This window comes from Elgaria multicarinata, chromosome 11 (assembly GCF_023053635.1).
Source record: "Elgaria multicarinata webbii isolate HBS135686 ecotype San Diego chromosome 11, rElgMul1.1.pri, whole genome shotgun sequence".
Taxonomy (NCBI): domain Eukaryota; kingdom Metazoa; phylum Chordata; class Lepidosauria; order Squamata; family Anguidae; genus Elgaria; species Elgaria multicarinata.
Window position 1 is genome coordinate 33024770 of NC_086181.1, and position 23681 is coordinate 33048450.

Genomic DNA, 23681 nt, shown 5'->3' on the forward strand with positions numbered 1-23681 from the left:
CACCCCAACATCTACCAATACATCCTGGTTTGTCCTCCCCTGAGCTCAGACAGTCAAAGGAGCTTTGAACCCCATTCTCCTCCCCATCCCTCTGTTCCAAGTTCCCCCCTTATGGGTTTCAGATGCCGGCGCCTAGTTGCTTGAGACTTGGACTCAACGGCTAGGAACCAAAACTTGTGATGCTTAAAGGGAGAACTTCTAAGCAGAGGCTCTGTTGCTGTTTACTCAGGATAGAGAGAAGCAGGTAAAACGAGCCCTTTGCGCCTAGGACAAGTTGTGGGCATGTCTGTCTCCCAGATCTAACCTCTGCTCCATTCCTGTACTAAAAAGCACAAATACCCTCTGTTCAAGATGGCGAGCAGCTCCCAAGTCAGAAATGTAAATGCTGAATTAAAAGTGGCATATATTTTTTGGGGGGGAGAGAGAGTGAAACTGTGCTAAGGACACGTCATGTGTGACATTCTCATCATCCCCTCCCATCAATCATTGCACTGATTTTTCACCTTCCACTCTGTTGTAGGCCAAGCAATGCTCTTTGCTGTTGCCCTTAACCTGAAGCTCGCCTCAGGACAGTTTCCTGATACTGGCATCCATTCTCAGCTCAATGATGGGAGGCTCACACAGACCCTTTTTAGAGGGTGACAGTTTGCTGTCCTTCCCTTTTCTAAATAGAATCCAGGTTCCTTAAAGAAAACATCAGCAAGGAAATGGGGAGGGGAGGTGGTGCGTGTGGGTGGGTGCACCACAAATGTTGAAACTTCAAATCAGTATCATAGGTTGTAAGAAAGCCTGGCCTAGCAAAAACAAAATGCGTTTCAACGTGCCATCTCTTGGTTGGGCGGCTGTAGGTGGATCTAGAAAAATACGATCAAAATAGACGGATCTGACACCAAGGCCCCTTCTGTTGTGAAAGTGATCGCTAAGGGCACAAGCCACACATGTTCACCAGGAATGGACAGACAGTTGTGCTGTAGAAGATGGCAGGTGATTCTTGGGCCTCAGGCGGAAAACTTAGGTCCCCAGCTGGGTTGTCAGTTTATCATCCTGATGGTCAGGGAGGAAGAGAGTTACGCTAAAGGCATGCTTAGAAGATTACCCAGAAGGAAACTTTTTGCTCTGAGACCGCCAGCTACCAGATTCTGCACCAGGTAGGCCAAAAAGCATTTATTGAGAACATCTACTTCTTTGTCTTTGCCATAGCTGGCCCCTGGGAAGCCTCTGAAAATCTGGGAGAAAGAACTTTTCGCAAAAAAATGTGGCAGGAATCCACCTGGCCAGTGACTCTCACAAAACGTCATGCTGGCCTGTGCTTATTTTAGAACCTACTTGTGTTATTTCTTGCTTGTAAGCCACTTGTTCAATTATTCTGTGGGTCTCGGTATGCAGAAACCATTTTGGTGCTGGATGCAGAAATCACAAATGTGATCTCTCATCTGTTCACCTAGAGCACAATCCACCTGGAAGGGTTCCAGAATCAGTCTCACGGAGATGAGCAAGAGGGTCCTAAAATCTATTGCAATGTGGTTTACATGGAAGAATTTCCTAGTGGAAATTCAAGCTGGTTCAAGCTGTTTCCCATTCCGTTGCTTTTACCCGTATCCAAAATCCACTTGCCCGAGGCAACTGCCTCACCAAAGTGAAATAAGATTTTTTTCATGACTACAATCATGATTATGGCCCACATTTTCAACAAAATGAGGAATCTAGTAAAACTGCCGAGACACAGTTTAATCTTCTGCTTGCGTAAATTTTTAAATAATTTTATGAACTCTCTTCATTCAAGGTGGTGGGATGTTATAAGTAGGTGGGGCTTCTCAAAGCAAGTGTGAAGGTACAGCAACAGTGGGATGTGAGGAGAGCAAATACATAATCCCTGCAATTTGGGTTTGAAATTTTTTTTACCCTTTGCAATCCTAGGGTGCATGATTTGAGGGATGAATGGGGAAATGTAGGCGTTTTGGGGAACAGAGGGTGTGAAAACAGACTCGTAGCCCAGCTCCTAAGCTTAAAGTGCCTCGTTTTATTAAAATGTGAGAAAAGAATCAAATCAAACTCAACTGAATGGTGAATTGTGGTGCAGAATTTTTTATTAACTTGTTTCCTTCAAAATTTCACATGCATCCACAACAGGGAAGGGAAAAATAAATAAACCACAAATGAACACCTCCCCACACACAAAATGTGAGAAATAAATTAAAAATATTTAACAAAGAAATTTAAAAAAATGCAAGGAGGGCAGGGAAAAATCACAACTCAAACACACACAAAAATGGGAAGAAATACAAGTACACTATTAAAATGGACAAAATAGAATCTGAATTAATGAAAGTAAGTTTGGCCAAAAAAGGTAGAGGAATGCTAAAAACAAATAAATCCATGGATAAAGCAAAACTGGAATAAAATACCACAGGTGAATAAAAAATGGGAAATACAAGGCAAGTGTTTAATGCATAAATGGGATTAAAAACCAGAATGGATGAACGTGGAATTAAAATAAAGTTAAGGATAATCTCAAATTGGTTTAAAAAATTGAGCAGATTACTAGTAACTGGGAATAATATGTAGAAACGTACAGAGGAAATGGTTTTAAAATAAAATCAATAAACCTGAAGTGTAGGCTATTAGTCCCAACATGATTTAACTGTACAAAACATGATCTGCCTTGACATGATACAGAATTAGTGAGAAGGACTGTGCCTGTGAGGCTAAGCAAGTTTACTTGAAGTAAACACCACTGAAATAAATGGGATTTACTCTCAAAATAGGTTTGCTCAGGATCACTGTCTTTATGGTCAAAGAAATCAAATATTCTGATATTCAAGTTCAATCATCCAACTGTGTGTGTGTGTTTCTTTTAAAGGCAATTTTGCGCCAGTTGAACTCTGGGTGTATTTATCACAAATAAAATAGATCAGCTTTTGCTTCCATTCATTCTGGAGAGCACGTGTTTGGGGAAGTCTATAATATAGAATCTTGATACAGTTCACATGAATAGCTTTGATTCTAGCATATATTATGTAAAATGTATATACACTCTAGCATCAAAGGTATTCATATGAACTGTATCAAGATTCTATAATCCAGCCTTCCCCAACCTGGGGCTCTCCAAATGCATTGGACTACAACTCCCAGCTTCCTACCCCTGCTCGGGGATTCTGGGAGCTGCAGTCCAACACATCCAGAGGGTAACAGGCTGTGGGAAGCTGCTATTGTGTTTTGGTGTTTACCTGGTTAAGAGTTAAAATAGGTAGGTTAATCAACTATGAACAGTGTTAGCACAAGAATGGGAGCTTGTGCTACCCAGAACTCATCAACATGTCTCATTCAAGTTGCAGGTGACTGGGGGCAGAGGAGCCAAATAGCTATGTGTTAACCTCCTCCTGCCCCAAACAAAAGCACAAAAAATAGTTCCCAGGCCCAACGCTACGGCAGAGATGTAAAGTGGTTGGTGGGTGGGATGGAAAGAAGGGTGGGGGAGATAGAAGTTACGGTACAGGTGGGCCTCCCAAGACATTTTGGGCAACCAGATTCTGGGGAAGGGAAGCTCGCCCAACTGAGAAGAACTTAGTCTTACGGCATCAGAATACTAGAGTTGTTCATGTGCTTCCACAAACATAGGTGGCCTAAATTTCTGCCTCTGTAGAAAACGAGAAGGTTGGGTCCACCATCTACAAAACACCTAACCTTCTCAACAATGGGGGAGGTTTTTAAATGGCAAACCAACGTCATTTTCTATGTAATTATAAAAGCTTGTATAGGCCAACACTTGCATAGGTATTCATCCACCTTTCATACTTTATAACATTTGTTCCCTTTGGCCAATATGCAGCTGCCTACACTAAAGCAAACTGCTTAAAAGCTTGGCGTGTGGTCTCTCATTTTCAGTCACATTTTAAAACAGAAAAAAAACCCTCTACTAGTTGGCCCGTTGTGATTTCATATGAAAAATATGTAGCAAAAAGTTGTACTTTCTGTGTATTTCTCCCATTTTCAGTCAAATTATATTAAAAAAGAATCTCACATCAGTTCCCCCTTCTCCCTCCCCATAAAATTTGTTTTATATAAAGCTTACCCCCCCCACAAAAAAAGCCCCACAAACATACACAAATATATACATTCAAGTCAAAACAAAAATTTAAAAAAATAAAATGGAGGGGGTGTTACAAATAAGGTGGAAAATGATAAATATATATATATTTATAAAACGGTGGGAATATATATATATATATATATATGAACGGCGAAAGAATCACCTAAAATTAGTAAACCCTCAGGAGCTGGGAAGAGTGTGATTTCTCGAAACATGTAAAAACAACAACACCCTTTTAATTTCATAAGATTCCATATCCAATGGGAAAAGGATCAGTATTTGGCAGGGCGGGGCGGGGCAGGGATTGCTTATATTTAAGATGAATTTAGATCCTCAACATTTTAGGAGATGATAATGAATAGGATCCTGTTTTCACTAATGCATTAAGCTCCAAACACCTCCTCTACCTTCTTGGGGACTTGCAGTCTTGGTGTAAAACTGAGTCCTGTATGTACCCCCCCCCCCCTTGGTGCAAAGGATGTTTATGGTGGAAAGAGCAGCTGGGCCTTGACTCGGACTGTTTAGTGCAGCCTTCCTCAACCTGGGGCGCTCCAGATGTGTTGGACTACACCTCCCAGAGCTGGCTGGGGCATCCTGGGAGTTGTAGTCCAACACATCTGGAGCGCCCCAGGTTGAGGAAGGCTGGTTTAGTGTTTTATAGGAGTGGAGCATTCTGCACATCCGCCCCCATAATCCAACTACTCTTTTCGCTGGGCCGCACTGATGCGGGGCCCGTCGACCACCCAATCTGCTAATACACATGCGCCTCCTGCCTCCCCTTGTGAGGGGGGGCTTCTATCCCATCGGCTTCCCAACACCTCCCCAGCTTCTCCTTCAGCCTGCCTCAACGGACACAAGGAACGTTCAACCCACCCGAGTAGCCAGTTCAGAAGGGCGTCAGGTGATTCTTTCCTCGTCAGGATAATGAACACACAACAACGCCCCGCCCACCCCCCAATAGGTAAACCAGGTGCAAATGTCTGGTCCCCCGCCCCCACGCCTCGAGACCCCCTTTCATCAAGCAGACCCTGCCCCGGGAGTGGGTGTGCGTGTGCAGGGCTCGCTGGCCTTAAGACATCTAACCATCCCTCAACGCTTCCGGGCTCTCTACGCCTAACGTCACACGTTGGGTGGAGAGAAGCTGTTTCCAGGATAAATACTGTCAGTGGCTCTGCCTGATCTCCCAGAATTCCACAGAGAGGCCAACGTGCCAGAATTCTGTGGGCGAGGCGGAGGGCCAGGACGCCAGCGTTGCCGTGGAAGGGCCAAGTCCATCAGGCTAGAGCAGGGCATGGCCGCCCCCTCCAAGCACGCCCGGGGCCAATTACCTCCAGGGTTTCCTTGCCGCTTGGGCTGCCTGCCCACGACTTCTTCTACTAAACCGCCTCGCTGACTCCATGGAATGGCCTCTTGGCCTGGCCGCTCGCCCCATCAGGCGGGGGATACGGCTGGGCCTTTCCTCCCGCAAGACGTGCAGCCCCTTGAGGCAGCGCAAGGCCGACGGGGGCAGCTGCGCGCAGATCACCTCCGTGAGGAGCTTGTTGAGGCTACAGATGGGTTTGGACAGGAGGGCCCTGGCCTTGCGGTGCCAAGGGAGCGGAGGCTGGCGCTGGTGCGACAGCACCGGGATACGGCTACGGAAACCGCCCTTGTTGGTTTTGGGGAAAAGCCGGAAGAGGCCTCGCTCGCTAACCAGCCCCAGGCGCTGCAGGATGCGGAAAGCAGGGCGCGGGAGGCGCAGGAGGGCCAGGAGCCAAAAACGCCGGGCCCGGCGGGGCAGCCCGCTCAGGCTGTGCCTTGCCATCGCCCCCAGGAGGTAAAGGGGCAGGAAAAGCCAGGGAGAAGCGAGAAGGTAGGAGGCCAAGAGGATGACGGGAACATAGAGGCGCCCCCTACGGGCACTCAGCCCCACCACCCCCACGGCCCCCACCATCTTGGCCATAAGCAGAAAGGACGCTCCGGAGAGCAGGAAGACGGAGTGCAGCAGGGTGTATGTAACCCCCAGGCCCAGCAGTGCCCCCTCGAGGGCCAGGAGGATATCCTGAAACCCTCCCCCCTGGGCCCACAGGGCAGCGAGGAGCAGCAGAAGAGTCGGGGCGCAAGGATAGGCAGAGACCAACAGTGCCAAAGCCACGCAGAGGGCATGGGGCAAAATGGCCGCCACCGGAGCTGGGACCGGGTGGCCTTTGGTACTGCTCTGCTGGCCGTAGGGGTCTTCGGGGGCTGGGCAGCCGTCCCCTGGGCCTCGCTGGGCCCCTTCCTCTAGGACAGCAGGCAAGGAATGAGGGTATAAATCATCTTCACGTGAGAATGGCTCTAGCTTATCAGCCTCTTGCCCATCAGGCTCTGGAACGCCCGGGCGACCCCGAATTGGTAACAGAACCCCAGGACCATCTCCATAGTGATCCAGTCCTCCAAGGAACTTCTGGCTAAGTTCTAGGTCTGCCGTTCTCTCGCCATAGAGCTCTTGCTGTTTCAAGCTTGCTCTGCTGAAGTCTAGAACCCGCCCTTCTGTGCTGTCTAGACTTGAGGCTCCATCATCTTTCTCCTCGAGCCCAAGACACCCCTGCCTCTGCTCTGGAGCGGCCGCTTCCTGCCCATCTGGAATGACCCCTGCCAGGGACTGCCAGTCTGGCTCTACATCCGCCAAATGCCTTGATTCAGACAAGGCCTCCAAGCCCTGCTCGCCCTTTTGAGACCAGTCATGTACAAGACGCCTGACATACACTGCTTCCAGCTCTAGATCCTCCTCCTCCTCCTGGCCATACTCTAGAACCATATGCCCATGGCAGTCTAGCTCAGGCTCCAGAATCCCAGTTTCACAGGGACACGTCCCTAAAAGGTCTGGACATTTTATTCCCGAGTCTGCAATAGCAACGTTGCCCTGAGCAGGCTCCAGAACCCGTGCAGTATGTTTGCCATGGGCTAGATCACTACCACAAGGGCTGCCTGCCTGCAGAACAGCGGATTCACGTCCTCTTGGGTCTAGGTGCGCCATGCGCACACCTGCCGATTCCGTCTCGACCAGGCAGCCACAGGGCCCCGGCCCACCCAAAGGCTCCTGACTTCCAGCCTCAAAGCCGTCCGTTTCCATCACCCCCGGATGCCCCCGCCCTGGCTCCGGAAACCCCGCGTCCTGCCCTTCCGGGCACACCTGGCAGCAAGGCGGGGTGTAGGGAGCACCTACTTTGAGGCTCTTCGGCTGCTGCCGGACCTCCATGGCGTGCTTCTGGCGCAGCTCCTGCTCGCGGCGCTTGTTGTACTCCAGCTGGTTCGAGAGCTCCGTTTGGTGCTGCAGGCGGGTGAGCTCGGTGCGGGTGCGCTGGACGGTGTGCAGGTGCCGGAATTCCAGCTCCTGGGTGGACTCGTGCTGGCGCAGCAGCATGGCGCACTCCAGGTCCTTCTGGGTCTGCTTTTTGTTCAGCTCCTGGGGGAGGAAAGAGGGGAGCGGGGTCGGAACTTTATGCCCCGTGCCGTCCTGCTTCTGCATGGCAGCAAAGCGCCTAAAAGGCTCCGTGTACGTGGTTTTTTTTTTGGGGGGGGTCTAAATCAGGGATGGGCAACAGGCCCCTGCTGCCCCCTGAGTTGGTTTTAAAAATCTCTTATTTGGGGGCAGGGGGAGGTATCCATAGCGGTTGCTATTCACCCAAAGGGTCAAAATTAGCATGTTTGTAAACTAATTTGACCCTTTAGCTGCTAAGGGCACCCTTTCCCTATTTTCTTTTTAATTCAGCATCGGCAGCGGAGGGGGAGATCGAGGGGGGAAATGGCCCCTGGGCCTCCTGCAACCGCCCACCCCCTGATCCAAATGTTTCCAACGAGGGCGTTCTTCTCCCAAGGGCCTGAGAATAGAGACGCTCTCCCTGTCCTTGCCCCAGTGTAAGGGCAGTGTGCACTCTCTACAAATCTATGTAAGTACAGAATTCGGGACTGGATGCAAAGTCAGGCATTCTGAGAAATTCAGGTTTCTTCTTAAAAAACAAAAATACCCTACTGGCTTCTAGCTATTCCAGTTAGCGAAGTAAAGCATCAAGAAAAGGCTTCGTGCCGGAAGGATGCATCACGTGAACTGGATTCTTAATTGTTGGAGAGGGGACAGAGGGGACGTGGGTGGTGGTGGTGGGCAGCTCCCAACTCTAGCTTGCTCAGCGCACCCACCGCCGTGGGACAACCCTTCTGCAGGCCTGGCTTTTCTACCCTGCCTGCCCCCTCTGGGCACTTCCAACGGCCCCCGGTCACTGGCCCCCACCTCACCTCCCGCAGCAAGTCCTGGTCCAGGTTGTGGCGGGCCAGCAGCATCTTGCGCTTGTACTGGCGGCACTGCAGCTCAAAGTACTGCCGCTGGCGGCGCAAGAGGTTGGCCTCCTCCTCGGCCTGGTAATGCTGCATGTTCTCCTTCTGCCTCAGCAGCCATTCCTGCTTCTCCCGCTTGGGGGTGCTCTGGTTCTCCTGGAGCTCCTAAGGAGGGGACAAGAACGCAGGGAGAAAGTGGGCACTGTGAAGTAAAGGGCGTCTCCACCTCTCCCGACGCATAGGGCTGGGGGGAAGGTCCACGGTTCAGGCTGCAGCAGAGGGAGGCGTAAGGACCAGTGCCGAGTCCCAAAGGAACCACAGCCTGCCTGCTGCCAAATGCTCCCTAACTCTTACTTCATTGACCACTTGTTCAAATGGCTCTATGGCATTAGAGCCATTTGCACTTTATAAACAGGAAGCTGGTTCTGGCTTGCGAGGTATTATGTGAGTTCTCAGCAGATGACAGTGTTGGAGTCCTCCCCCACACAGGGTGGGACAGGTAGTTTTTAAAAAACGTATCATTCCTGTGTATTCCCGAAAACAGCTTTCCGCAACCTGGGGGCCCTCCAGATGTTTTGGACTTCAATTCCCATCAGCCCAAGCCAAAGGACATGGACGTTGTGCTCCAAAACATCTGGAGGGCACCAGGTTGGGGAAGGATGTCCTATAGGCTGGATGGGTATTACACCTGCTCCCGAATAAGCCCTGGCAAGGTCTCCAGTTTGAGTCACTGAAAAGATCAGGCAGTGGTGCAACAGACTCAATGAAGTGGGCTAGGGAGAAAGCGGGCCGAGAACGAGCCACGCTGCAGTCTTGCAGGCTGTGCTGAGCTCATCCATCCCTCACCTCTCAGAGGACTCTGGCCATAGAGGGAGTTTGGATGGACACAAGTGGGGAAAAAATGGGAGCTGGACGTGGGACAGGAGACCATGAGAAGAAGGCTGCCAAACCTAGCACAGGAGAACAAATGGAGCCCTCGCTGCTGCCTGTCACCTTCCAAACACCCTTCTCCCCTGAAAAAGCAGGTACCTCTTTGAGCTGCTCCTTCCGTAACTTATATTGGCGCTTCTGCGATTCCAGCAAGTTGCCCAACTCCTTCTTCTGCTGGCCCAATATATGTTGCTGGAATTTCTTCTCCTCAGCCAGAGCTGCTTTTGCCTGTACAGGGATCGGGGCAGGGAGAGAAGAGAGGAAGAGGACAGAAAGCCATCTTAGCCAAACTCAAGGCTGCAGGTAGACCACAATTTCATGCAAAGCGCAGAAAATTTAAGGGTGAAAAAAGGTTTCTAGTCGTTATGGGGGTGAAGGCTCACAACAGGAGGGCAAGAGCTGGTAGAATCGCCAAGGACAGGCCCAGAAATTGAGTCAAGATCCTCAATGAGGGTGCACACTTCAACACAACTCCTCGCCCATCCCTATGGCTTCCAGAACAATGCCGTTTTGCTTACTCTGCATAGTTTATACAGATCATAATTCAGCTTGGGGATGACGACATATTTTGAGGGGTGGGGCAGGGTTTAGCACCAAGCCACCGTCAAACTTGGTTTTCCTCTGGAATCAGAAGGAAATAGCCACCACCACCCCAGTATCTCTGTAGTAACTCATTGCAATTTTCCTGAGAGCAGTGAGCTACGAGGTCACAGCTGCTCTGACCAGAGCAATAGGAGGCGACAACCATAGAGACATTCAAAAGCCTCGATCTCCCACAGTAATCCTATAAAAACTGGTGGGGGTGGGGAGAATCAAAAAGAAGAGGGAGGGTTCGTGGGGCAGGGCGGCCATTTGTCACATCCGAAGGATGGGGAATTGAGGGCCACACCTGGCCCTCCTGAGGGTCAAACCCACTCTTGATCACCAATCAATCGGTGTTTTCCTAGCTCCTGCATGTCCTTTCCCCACTCTGAAAGGTTGAGATGCCTCTCCTGAGGCTCAGATCCTGGCAATAAAAGCTTTTACGCCGGTGTTTGGGCTATTCCGCCCACCCATCCCCCAGAGAGCTTCCCTGCGCTTGACTTATCCCTGCAACACCTGATGGCTGCAGCCCTCTCTTTCCTCAGCCCAGAGAGCTCCCCCTTCCCCTCCTGCCTGGCTTGGCCCTGCGGATTCCCCCTTCCCCCTCACCTCCTTCTCAAAGATCGCCTGGTGCTTCTTGGCCAGCTTCTCGGCCTCGGCGGAGAAGTTGCTGCGGTGGGCCTCCAGCTCCTTGTCCAGCCGCAGCTGGTGTTCGTCCAGCTCCGCCCGGAGCTTGTTCTCCAGGGCCAGCAGCTGCTTCTGATGCTGGCGCCGCATCCGCTTGTAGCCGCTCATCTGATCCCGCAGCGCTGAGTCTTGCTCGTGCTCCTGGATCTGGCGCGTCACCTGCGGGGTGGGGCGAAGGGGGGGGGGAGAAGCATGGGAGGAAAAGAGGAGACGCCCAACTCAGTTCTGCATTTGTCACATGCAGACCCCGCTACTCGCATGTTTACCGTCAAATTTAATTCGGATCCTGGGGAGGGGGGTGAGGAGTTAAACACAGCCCTTGCGCCTGGGCCATCCTCAAGGTCTGACCCGGGAAAACCTGCAATGTCTAGTGGAATAATCCCTTCTGATCCACGAAAAAATGATGCCGGTGATTAAATCAGACACTTTCACATTTATTTTTACTACAGGTACTTACAAAAGTTGCAAGTAGCAGGCACCGTCGTATTTTTACTTCACACTCACATTCTGTCTTTCTTCTGTGGAACTCAGGGCAACTAAGAGGTTCCTGGAAGTGCTCCCATCCAGGCAGTGACCAGCTCCGGCCCCGTTTACCTTCAGCAAAGCTTCTGGCCACTGTCTGGCTCAGACGCATCTCTGCCCCCCACAAACCTGGTCTCTCTGTCTGTCTGTCTCTCTCTCTCTCTCTCTCTCTCACACACACACACACACGAGAATTCCAACTCTAAGATGGTGCATGCCTATGAAGCAGCAGTCAGGGAAGGCACTGGTCTTCAGAGCTACTTTTTTTTATCCATACACAGATTTGTTAATCAATTGGGGGGGAAATCAGAGTCAGTTAGTTGCAGGAGTCTTAATGGTGCAGGAGTCCTACTGAGAAATACAGCTTTCATTTTCCAAAGAGTATTTCTAGCCTCTCTTGGTTTCACAGTGCTGGGAGAAAAGCCCAAAGTGCAATAGAAGACAAGGGTCTTGGACTTCTACAGCTCGTAGGTCTCCCCCTGTTCCTCTTCTCTGGCCTTACAATTGGAATTCCTTACTCAAGTCCCTTTTAGGGTTCAGGTGCTGGGAATAGAGGGCTTATAAGGGAGCCATGGAATGGGTTTGTGAACTTTGGTTCACAAGCAAGCCTGTCTCTGGACTATACTGTTGGAAGCTTTAAGAACTGCATTATCTAGTATGAACTGGTGAAAGTTTAAGTGGAGCTAAGTAACAATTCAAATTGTTGCTAGTTTGGCCCATTATAATTTTGTATGGCATATCTACTTCCTTTAATGCCCCAATATAATTTTCCTAACATTGTTTTCTAATAAGCCTCAGGGCTGAATTAAAATGTAGTTTGCTTTACATGATGCAATTCTTGCATTGAACAGTCACATGGCTTTGTGGTTCATGAGTACAAATGCATTTTTTCCGTAATCATTACATGTTTCACATTTCATGTCTATCTGTGATATCCTTTTGCATTTACTTTTCTGTATAAACCATTCATCTTAAGACTTCCTGTGTGGCATGTTTTTACTTGCTTAACAAGTTGAAGGGCCTTTACTGCTTGTATGTATGAATGAATGATAGCCTTAAGTCAGCTCTGGTTACACTTTCTCACCCATGGGGGCAAAAACAGAATCTCATTTTCAGGAGTCTGCATTGATCTTAGCTTACAATTTTGGATTTGACCAAGCAAGTACAATAACAAGTGCAATCGTCAGTGGCAGATCTTTTCTGCATGAATCTGCCCAATCCTTTTTCGAACGGGCCACTTCACATTCTGAAAACCTTGCATTCCGAGCCCTTAATATTTCTCCACACCACAATTCTCCCTGCTTCTTGTCATACAGCTGCACCGCAGCAAATTCCTGCAGGGCGCTTCCAGATTCTACCCAACCAGCTACACGGAAAGGAAGGAGGAAGATTCAGGTGGCAGCAGCACCTGCCATTCAGAGACTAGTTTTCTATCCCTGTAGTTTCTGAAGCCTCCACAGAAGAACAAACCTGGGGCTAGAACCAAGGCCTGCCCAAGTCATTTTGCCACCTGAGGCAAAGAACAAGATTGTGCTTCCATGTTCAAAAGATGACTGGACTGGCAGCTTAATCTTTCTTCAAGACTGGCGATAGTCCATCACCCTCCACCTAAAGGCAGCAAGCTAGCTTAGGGGGCCCTTGGCAGGCTGCTTGGCACACAGCTCTCTCCTCCAACACCTTGCTGCTGTCTCCCAGCAACTGCCGCCTGAAGCAACTGCTTCACTCTGCCTAATGGTAGGGCTGGCCCTGGCTAGAACCATGAAGAGACAGAATCTGGTTTGAAGCACTGGCTTTGTCCAGGCATGCCCCCAACCCTCCACTCACCAGGGAAGCCGTGCGAATGGTGGCAAAGTGGTCTCTGTTGCGGCAGTAGGCGCGTCGTCGGGCAGCCGACGATGAGGTCTGGGGCTCCATCTCTGGCTGATACGGGTCATCATACAGGTTGTCGTGGCCCTGAGAGGCACCAAAACAGAAGCAAGAAAATTTTAAGTCTCGGTTTCCGACATTATCTCTTCTCTCTTTCTCTCCAAGAGCCACATATCAAACATGGAAAGTCAACGGGCTGGGAAATAACACTCCCACGTAGGATTTAGGGGATCTGGGCAGTGGGCAATGAGTCAAAAGCATATGACTGTTTGGGGCAAAAATGGCCACAGCCATGTTCGGAAGTGCTAAAAAAGGAACATGGTTTCTAGGACTTGGGACGTCTATTGTAATTCACTGGTCAAGTCTTTGACTGGACTCCTCTTTTCAGTTTGGGGCAAGAAAGATGCTGCAGGCGGGCTAAAAAGAGAATCAGAGAATAGCTCTAAGGATGATCAAAAGACTACGTATATTTAGCCTAGAGAGATATTGACAAGGAGCAGGGCGGAGGGCGGGCCGGCAACTCTGACAATTTTAGAGACTGTCTGTAAAAAAATGAGGGAAATAGTTAATTACCCTATGAGGTGAGAGAACTAGCAGTACTTGGCTTAAATCTGCCTTATTGTATATAAAAAACATGTCCACTTTTTTACGGTGGGGGGAGGGAGAACTAAGCTTAAGGAGGAGTTTAGCTATGAAGCAAGCTGCCTAGGAAGTTTTCAAAGGTGGGGATGCTTTAAATGTACGATGTTCTGCCTAAGGGGAAGCAGGTCGGATGAGCTGAGCTACTGGATCCCAGCTCTGACTCGATCCAACTACTTCTCTCCCCTAACCCCATCCACACACACCCAAAGCTGCCCCACACTTTCTCTCCCTATGCCTGCTTAAAGCCCAACTTTCCTTTTGTTTTTGGCCAGTCCATGTCCGATTTGCCCAGCTAGCCAGGACCAACCCAGGAGTCCCAAAACTTTGTCAGTGCTTGTCCCTACCCAGCCTGTCCCCAGAAGGCACCCCATGCCCCACATCTGACCCCTTGTCACAGCCAGAACTAAAGGTGACCGGTTTCAAGCCTCCTCAGTCTCTAACTCACAGATTTCCCCAACTCCACCCTACATGCTGCTGCTCCCTCCTGCTAGTGTCATTTGGGTCCCCTCTGCTGAAGCAGACAAGTCCTGTACCGGGAGACGGTGGATGACGGAGCTGTTGGAGGTGACCGTGTGCTCCCCCTCCTGCATCATGGCAATCTCAGCCCCATCGTCGTCGTCGGAGGCGTCGGCCAGGCTGTTGACGCTGCTGCTCTGGCTACTGGCACTGATGGACATGCTGGGCACCGAATGGCTGCTCTCCATGCTGTTGATGGTGCCTGTCCGGTGGAGAAACTGCTCCACCTCCTAGAGGGACATAGAGGGGTTAAGAGACAGCAGCTGCCTTCCGGCCTGGGGTATGGAGGCAGCTGCCTTGGGGGGAGGCACGACTGAGGGTCACAAGATGGAAGCCCTAACCTCCTCCTCTTCTGGAGCCTCTGCGTTGGGGCCATTCTGCGCCTCCTGGAAGAGGATTTTCTTCATCTTGCGGTACTGCAGGTTGTCGAGCTCCCTCACAGCATCCTTGGTTCGCTGGATCAGGTCCATGATGACCGTCTGGGGCCGTTCCCTCAGGAGGAAGCGGTGCTGTGGGCCACAGGAAGAACGGGCATCAGGTTCAGTATGCAGTTGCCATACTAACCATGCTTACAGTATACCCACTGAACCAAGGGGACGCAAGTCAGTCATGACTAATTTAAGTCCCATTAATTTTCAATGGGTTTATTCTAAGTATGACTAAATCCGGATCCAGGCCGTAGTGTGCACGCAGTCTACTTGAGAGGTGAATGAAAGATGAGAGGAACTGCAAATATTTTGGAAGACGGAATCAAGATTTCAACTGGTTTGATTTTTTTTAAATTTCAACCAAAACCTGATACCACATAAGTGGCCGAGAGTTTTCAACAACAGGAAGATGCATGAATTAGGGTTGTTCCCTGGGAAACCATTTTGAAGAAGGGTGAGTTATGAGGGCTGATCCCACAGCGGACTCTACACATCGCCTTCTCCCGTACAATCCGCCCCACACTCAGGTCCTCTGGGAAGGATTTACTTCAGCCAGCAAAACTACACTGACGACTGTTACCCAGAAGACCTTCTCTTCTGCCCATCCCAGACTGTGGAATGGCCTGCCGAGAGAGGTTCACCAACTTTCTGAATTTAAAAGAGCTATAAAGACTGATCTCTTCCAACAGGCCTAGCCAGTCGAATTTTAAGATGTCTGGCTGTTATTTTAATCATGTATTAGTTTCATATGTTTTTAATCAGTTTTATGTATTTTATAATATTTTTGAATTCAATATTGTTCCCCGCCTCGATCCAGAGAGGGAGGTGGGTAAGAAATAAATATTATTTATTTATTTATTTATTTATTTATTTATTATTATTACTTACCCAGCTAATTTGACATGTTAGCAACTCCCAGCATCTGTTTCCCCATCAATACACTTTTCTATTAAAACCCAGTTTGTCTCCTACCCATAACCTCGTTCACTGCCCCACAGACAGGACTGTGCTGTGATCGCAACCTTGAGAGTCGGAGGCATCTTGGGCTGGGGGCAGAAGAGGGGGAAAGCTGCCACCCGAGGATGCAACTGGATTGGACGGTACCTTGAGCAGCACGTCAGAGGTTGGGCGGTCCTGGGGGATCTTCTGCAGGCACGAATCCACAAAGTTCCGGAAATATTCAGACCTGGGGGAAACAGGGAAGCAAAGATGGTGAGTCATGCCTCCTTCAAAACCACAGTCTCGGAAGCCTCCCTGCACCTCGGCCAAAGCTTTAAATCCACCAGCTCCCTAAGGTCCCTCCCTTTCATAAAACATTGGTATTTGGGGCTTTCCTTACCAGTGACTGGACTGGAGCAATGGAGAATCATTCTGGGCAATGTGGTATAAGGCACTCATAGCATTCATGTTAAAGAGGGGTGGTTTGCGCTCCGCTAGGGAAAGAGGGACACTGCTGTTAGCACTGGCATTCCCCATCCACGGGAGAATCCTCTTGTCTCCCCGCCCCACCTTAGTATTCCCCAGGAGGCTCAGGGCTTGTCCAAGGCAAGGAAGCTCTTGAAGACCCAAGCACCGATTCCATACCAAGTTCGATGCAAGTGATGCCAAGCGACCAGACGTCCACCTTGCCATCGTATTGCCCCTCGTCCATGGCTAGGATCACCTCTGGAGCCATCCTGGAAAGAGAGTCCGGTGCAAAGTGGTGTGACATCACGACTTATAGCCTGTAAGAATCTACATCCTATGCCTCACTTCAAGATCACCTTGTTTCATTCCTTCTCATCACTGAAATCTCTCCCCTCCAACCCAAGACCCCCCCCACCCCGCCTTGGTTATCTCATCTACTAAATTCTTCTCGCTGCTCAAGGAGTCTCAAATTCACATCCATCTACCCATCTCCCACGCCACGTTCTAACGCCCAACACCATTATCCTCCCAGCGGCAAGAACAGAGGGATGGAAATCTACAAATGCTTCCTGCTTTCTCCCAGATTACCCAGAAATCCTGCTCCTGCCAACTTACCAGTACGGGGTGCCAACAAAAGAGTTAGCGGGAGCAATGATGGAGGCTGAGCCAAAGTCCCCCAGCTTCACTTGTCCTGGCTCAGTCAGCAGGATATTCCCAGCTTTTACATCTCTGGAAAGACAGAGGTAGCTGTTAAGAACGGCACGTAGGAGCAGAGATGGGCAGCCAACGAGAAAAGCAGCATGAGAAGCTGGCGAAAAGCAGGAGGGCGGATTCATAGCCAAGGATGCAAACACTGGAAACTTGTATGTCTGTGGACTAAGGCAGGGATGGGTAGAAAAGAGACCAACCGGGGTTTCTCACTCCCAACTGTTTTAACATCTAAATTAGGCTGCTGAAATGAAGAAAGCTCAGGGTAACCAGGAGAGGATCATTGTACGGAAAGACTGTAAGCTCCATTCAGTTCTGGTACTGAAAGCAAATTCTTAGCCTCAGAATATGCTCAAGAGGCACCTTGTTCTTGAACTCTAAAAATATCTCTTTTGCACCTGGACTTGGTTGAATTTGGGGGGGGGAGGGTGTAGAAAGTAGATCTGACAAGCCTGAAGTCTGCTCAATCCTGGAAGAAGCTGGGGATGATTCAGAGGAAGGATTGGCAAGAGACCTAAATTGGCGAGTTTTTAAATTTAAAAAATAAATTAAAAAAAATCTTTGGATACATTTTACTTTTGATTTTAAGTAGGATTTTTTAAAATAAATGTTTTTAAACACAACTTTGTCTTTGTATTTACAGGTTGTAACATTGCAGTAGTCCCTATTGTTATTTGTACTGTTGACAAATAATTTTGAATGTTCATTTTACCACTGAAGAAGACCACAGGTGAAAACGCATTTGGTATTACTGAAGTGCTTGGAGGTAAAGATAGTTTTTTTAAAAAAATATTACAATATTGTGCTTTTATGGGTCTGATACATATCGTGCATTTGTTTCCATTGTTTTTATACACACACACACACACACACACACACACACGCACGTTTTAACTAGACTGTAAAATTAAATAATTTTAATACATTTTATATTAATTATTGATATTATTTATTTAATTTATTACATTTCTATACCGCCCAATAGCCGAAGCTCTCTGGGCGGTTCACAAAAATTAATAATTAATTATCATTATTACCACCGTCTATATTGTCACCAGTGTACCCACAACCCAGTTTCTCTGTTTTATTGCTGCACTCCATCATGTGGATGAGGTCGCACAGGGCAGGGCTCTTCCTCTCACCTGTGGATCATGTTGTGCGAATGCAGGTATGCGAGCCCCTGAAGGGCGCCATGCGTAATGGCTGCAATCTCTACTTCCTGCAGCGGTTTCTTGTGCACTAGGAAACATGGGGGGAGGGGAGGAGAGAGAGCATCACATAAACGTTTCGCGAAGTGAATATGGAAAACGAACTCAACACACCTGGTCTGGGATACTCACCTTCCAGCAAGTCTGAGGCTGAGCCGAGGCAGTATTCCATCACCAGCTGGGGGAGTAAGGAGGCAGGAAGAGGAGTCAGTAGAGAATAGAATAATCCTCTCAATCCCAACCATCCAGTCCCAAACAGGCCCTCTGGAGGCCAGTCCCCGCCCCCCCCCCACAAAACCATTACATACCTGGTACTTCCGATTCACTTAAGAACATAAGAAGAGTCCCTGCTAAATCAGACCAAAAGGTCCATTTAGTCCAGCATCTGCTTTCCCACAATAGCCAAGCAGGGCACAGAGACAATACCTCCCACCCACCCCCGTGCTGTTGGCCACTCCCTCCCCAAGCAAACTTTTATTTACAGATATACTGCTTCTGAACAAGGAGGTTCCACTTAGCTATCATGGTTAATAACCACTTTTTCTCCACGAACTCATCCCAACCTCCTCTAAGATAGCAGCCATTACCACATTGCGTGGCTGGTAAGACAATAAATCAGCTTTCCCCCACCTAGCGCCCTCCAGATATGTTAGTCTGTGGAGTGGGGGATGCTGGGAGATGCAGTTCAGCAGGTTGTGGAAGGCTGCCATAAATGAGTTGTGCATTGACTGAAGGAAGTGATCCTTCTTGTCTGATCCTGACCTGTTCATTAACCCAAGCAAGAAACCCAACCGCCATTCAGATCCCTTGCAGGCCCCCTTCACCACGCCCAAAGCCAATACTGCCCCCTTCCCCCAAGCAAAGCTACATACTTCCTCAATGCTTCCACAATTCCACGAAGAGAAGAAAAATCTGCCTGGCATATTTCAGCCCAAAGGATTCGCCTGAGCCCTTTCCTTGTCTTCTTACCCATGCTGTGTGTTCCCGTAGATAGCAGCCCTTGTACTCAATTGTGTTTGGATGCCGCAGTTTTTGCAGAAACTTCACCTCCTTGATAATGTCCTGCCATTTCTGGAAGACACACAAAGGGAGCCTGAGTACAGAGAGTTTGGTATTCCATGCAAAGGGAACAGGACTTAAGAACGTTAAGAAGAACCACGAGGGATCAGACCAAGGGTCCATCTAGTCCGGCCTTCTGCTCACAAAGTGACCTACAAGTTGACCATGGGAAACCCACAAGCTGGACATGAGTACAACAGCACCCTTCTGCCCATGTTCCCTAGCAACTGACATACATAGGCCTACTGCCTCTGATACTGGCAGCAGCACAGAGCCATCAGGACTAGTAGCATTGATATCCTTCTCTTCCAGGAAGTTCTCTAACCCTCTTTTAAAGAACTGAAGCCAAGCTGAACCAGTGAGCCCTAGTGGGTCTAGAAACCAGAGGAATTGGACTGCATAGGGCCACTTGTAAGACAACAGCGGTTAGAACGGCTCTTGGAAAGAGGGGTGAAGGACAAACCTCGTTAGACTGCTTCCCACTGTAGGACATCTTCTTGATGGCCACCACTTCATTGTTGCGTATGTCTCGGGCCTGGGGAAGAAACAGAGAGTAAGCTAAGGGAGGAAGAGGCCGAAAGCAACAGCCAGGACGCAGCGGTGGTCAAGAACCAGGGGGCGGTTTGTTTCTGTGCCTGGAAGAGGCAATGCAGACCAAAAGGGTAAATCAATGCTGCTGTTCATGGCTAATCAGGCATTCTCAAAGCCAGTGGGAACAGAGCAGACCTGCCCCCAGATGAGAGATATGGTGGGAACTCAATAGTTATGTCGTAAGAACGTAAGAAGAGCCCTGCTGGATCAGGTCATGGGTCCTTCTAGATCAGCATCCTGCTTCTCACAGTGGCCATCCAGGTTCCTCAGGAAAGCCCACAACCAGGGTATGAAGGAAATAAGCACCTCCCTCTCCCACTGTTGCTTCCCAGCAGCTGGCATCCAGGGGCCTGCTACTGTCTCTGAACTTGGAGGGTGTGCCCAGCTATTGTAGCAGCAGTCCTCTCTGTGGGTACAATTTAGAGGCGTGGGGCTACTCTGCAAGACCAAGAGGACTGTGACCAATGTCAGACTGGGAAAGACACTTTCAGTGGGCTCGGCAGGGCAGATGCGTTCCCAGCGATATTCCTCCAGCACTCACAAAATAGACTGCGCCAAAGCTGCCGTGACCAATCTCCCGCAGGTCAACGAAGAGCTTCTCGGGGTCATCCTTGAAGAACAGTTCGGCCACCTCAGGGTCCTTCAAGCTGCCAGCCCGGGCATTAGACGGCATGGCGGCCGTGGAGGGGGCTGGGCCTCACCTTTGCCCTGCTCCTAAGAGGGTGAAAGAGATGTTAACGAGCTGGCTGAGAGACAACAGAAGAAGGGCATGGCTTGAGGGTGCAGGAAGCGGCCGTCTTACTGAAGCGAAGCAGGTCTAGGCCTGGTCAGGGCCTAGATGGGAGAATATCTGAGAATGCCACGCACAATGCCTGGGTCTCTTGGAAGAAGAAAAGAGCAGGGTATAAATGCGCTAAGGGTCGGGATTCCTCTCATAGCAAGGTCCATGAAAGGAGGAAGTGCTGTCTTTGCAAAGAATCCAGGAGCACAGATCCTCACCCAAAGGATTGAGAAGTGCAGTAGGTTGATAGTGAATGGGAGCCACTTGGAGCGGGGAGAGGACCAATGCCAGCAAACGGGGCGGGGCTTCACAGAGCTACAGAAGAAAAAGCAGTGTTTCCTATTCATATGCTCCGGCTGCACCTGTGGCAGCCTTGCACTGGAAATGTAGAGCTGTGAGCAACTCTACCTGGTTCCCCTGCTTGAACCCTTAACAGTTCTTTTATGGAAGGGCAACCAGAAATCCCCCAATCCAGTGACACAAGGCATTCTGAGTCAGAGCACATCTGCCCCTGCTGCTTCCCAACTAAAACACCCTCCACCACATGCTCCTTCCACCACAGGACGCACCGCGCTTGCCAATTTCTCTCTCTCCCCCTTATGTGGAACGATTGAACAATTCAGCTCCATGTATTTTCATGCCCAACACCACATTCACCTTGTAATGGCCACGGACTTGCATGTACAGCTGTCATGTTCTCTCAAACCTCTTGCACGCCTGTGTTAGTGCACAATCCTATGCATGTTCATACAGAAAAAAAGTCCTACAACTCCCAGAATTCCCCAGCCAGCATGTAGGACATTTTCTTGTCTAAATGTGCATAGGATTGTGCCTTTAGTTTCTCTTCTGTTGTTGTTGTTGTTGTTGTTGAAAGCAGAGTTAAAGAGATGGAGAACACAAGTTCTTATTTAAAGGAAGAAGGCAGAGCAATTATTCCGGAGGTGTTTTTTTTTTAAAGTCACCAAACCCAATTCTTCCCAAGTTGCCTTTGAGACCTTCTGTTCGCCAGAGAGTAGACAGCTACTTCTGCTGCCCTCCTCAGCGCTTCCTACTAGTGTAAACTGAGGTCAGCTGTGAGGAATTAAAAGGGAATTATGGGAAAACACACCATAAGAGAATTCTGGAATATTTGTACAAGATTTCATTTGGCTTAGTACTTCCTTAACAGGCAAAGTGGACAACAGAGTCCTATACACAGGATGCATGAACAGTACAGAGGTTGCTTACTAAGTAATCCTCACAGAGGTACTTGAAGCTGTTTTGCAGTGGAAAATGCCACCTTGGTTGCACAGTTTTATACTAACACTGCCTGGCTGCATTGGAAACACTAAATGTGCTGTGGCAGACAGAGGAAAGCAGGAAAGTATCTAGCTCAGAGGTGAGTTGCCAGGCCCACTGTTTTCTCCTCCCCATAATGAGAGAAATTAATCCAGCCTTCCCCAACCTGGTGCCCTCCAGATGTGTTGGACTACAACTCCCATAATTCCCTGCCAGCATGGCCAGTCCAACACAACTGGATGGGAGCCACTTGGCTCCCAATCAAATGCAGAACAGGAAAGTCAAAGCCTGCTTGTAGGTGCGACTGGTAAGTCAACAAGTAGAACATCTTTAAAAATGTGTTATAATTGTCATGTTCGTCAGAAAATTCTTACTTTCGATGGGAGGCAAATGACGAGGCTTGCTTAGTGATCCACAAAGCTTTTATCATGTAAAATTATTACATTATTGTTATTGTTATTATTATTATTTTATGTAAACCACCCAGAGAGCTTCTGCTATGGGGCGGTATATAAATGTAATAAATAAATAAATAAATAAATCATTCTCCATGAATGCAAACCGTTTTTTTAAGTTAACATGTTAAAATGTTTTCCAAGATCCTCCCCCACCTCCTAAACTTGGTATACAAATGGGAGTCTTTTTTCCCCCCTGTGAACCTTTGGAGGGTCAAGGATCCAGGTTTACATTGATGCCTGCACCCTTTGGATAGAAGCCAAAATACGTTCAGACTGATCACAAGATAAACAGACTCCTTAACGTGGCACCATAGTGAGCCAGAAAACAACAGGGTGACACTTCTTCTCTCACCTTGCCCTTGACCCAGTGGCAAAGAGCTCAAGTTTCAAAGAAGCTCAATCTAAGGCGCCTCCTTGATCAGGGAAAGGTGCTTGCCAAGGCCAACCACTAACCACTAGGGCTGGAGCTGCAGTCTGTGCCCCTGCACTGAAGGCAAAGGGACTTGGGCAGTAGACTGCCTTCCACCCTGACTCAGCCAGGACACCCTCAACATGGCTACCTTAGCAAATGCCCTTGCTTCCGCTAGGCTGGGTCCAATGCCGTAGTGCAGAAATAAGCCCTGCGACATGTATTAATTCCTCTTTCCTGGTTTGACCTTCTTACTAGTTACACTCCAGCTGGCTGGGCACTTTTCGTTTTTGCTCCCCACAAAACCCAGGGCAGAGGTCTGAAAAGTTGGCACCAGAGCGCGGAGAATGAGAATTCAGTCACCCCAGAATACAGCTTACCACACCCTCAGTTATGCACTGCAGTACCCAAACAGCAGCACTTGGGAAACTCCGCATGGAAAGACACTTTTCACCACCAGAACAGAGCAGAGGATCTGCAGGCTGCCCATCCCATGCCGATCCTATGCAGATGCCCACCGGCCACACGAGCCAGCAGGATATCAGTGTGGGCTGAAACACTCTGCACGTCTGGACGGTGGGGATCGACCCCCAGCCCTTAAAATCACAGCCACCTGGATGTGTCCCCCTGGAGTCTTGCCCCTCTGGGATGGGGTCAGCAGCTTCAGGCTGGCTCACATGAACATCCAGAAAAAATAACTAGGCCTTCTCCCTTGGGAAGGGGCACCAATGTGCATCTTAACCCCATTTACTGAAACAAGCTACTTGGGGTCCCTCCCCTTCACCCTCTGGGATGGGCAGTGGTCAACAAACTGACTCCCCTCCTCCACCCAGTGGACAGAAAAACAAGGAAATCAAGAGCAGGCAGGCAGGTTGTGTCAGCAAGAGGAAATCCTTGCATTGTTCCGTTGCTTCCCAGGGAACAAGCCAAAGCAAAAAAGGCAAACCACAAGGCCGGCCTTGGCAGCGGCGATGCTGGCGGGAAGGCGCCTGAATGGACTCCTGCTGCACAAGTTGATACCTGGCTGTGCTAAGGTGTGCAGAACCTTTGAGGTTGGTTACAGTGCTCCAGACTAGGACCAAGGGGACGGGGATATATGATGAATCCAGAGAAGAATCACCTAGGACTAATCCCTACAGAGAAAGCAAACAACAAGCAAACCACCCTACAGCATGAGCGGCAGCATTGCAAAAAGACATGCAAAACCAGATGGCGCGCTCACCCCA

At 49.2% G+C, this 23681-nt stretch overlaps 1 protein-coding gene across 2 annotated transcripts in view; it reads right to left on the minus strand.

The window, feature by feature from the left end:
• The window catches only part of TAOK2 (TAO kinase 2), a 41662-nt gene that overhangs the window by 10082 nt on the left and 7899 nt on the right, over window positions 1-23681 (minus strand). The window contains exons 2-17 of one of the 2 annotated variants that reach the window (XM_063138102.1): window positions 20071-20243; window positions 19402-19473; window positions 18849-18950; window positions 18012-18057; window positions 17814-17910; window positions 16579-16692; window positions 16141-16232; window positions 15896-15989; window positions 15661-15742; window positions 14470-14637; window positions 14146-14358; window positions 12929-13057; window positions 10505-10741; window positions 9413-9541; window positions 8345-8548; window positions 7278-7517 (exon numbers count right to left, since the gene is read on the minus strand). In XM_063138102.1, coding sequence (XP_062994172.1) covers window positions 7278-7517; window positions 8345-8548; window positions 9413-9541; window positions 10505-10741; window positions 12929-13057; window positions 14146-14358; window positions 14470-14637; window positions 15661-15742; window positions 15896-15989; window positions 16141-16232; window positions 16579-16692; window positions 17814-17910; window positions 18012-18057; window positions 18849-18950; window positions 19402-19473; window positions 20071-20202 — 2151 coding nt within the window. In that variant the 5' untranslated portion in view covers window positions 20203-20243. Of the gene's footprint in view, window positions 1-5107; window positions 7518-8344; window positions 8549-9412; window positions 9542-10504; window positions 10742-12928; window positions 13058-14145; window positions 14359-14469; window positions 14638-15660; window positions 15743-15895; window positions 15990-16140; window positions 16233-16578; window positions 16693-17813; window positions 17911-18011; window positions 18058-18848; window positions 18951-19401; window positions 19474-20070; window positions 20244-23681 lie in introns of those variants that run through there. The other variant, XM_063138101.1, reaches the window with a different exon arrangement.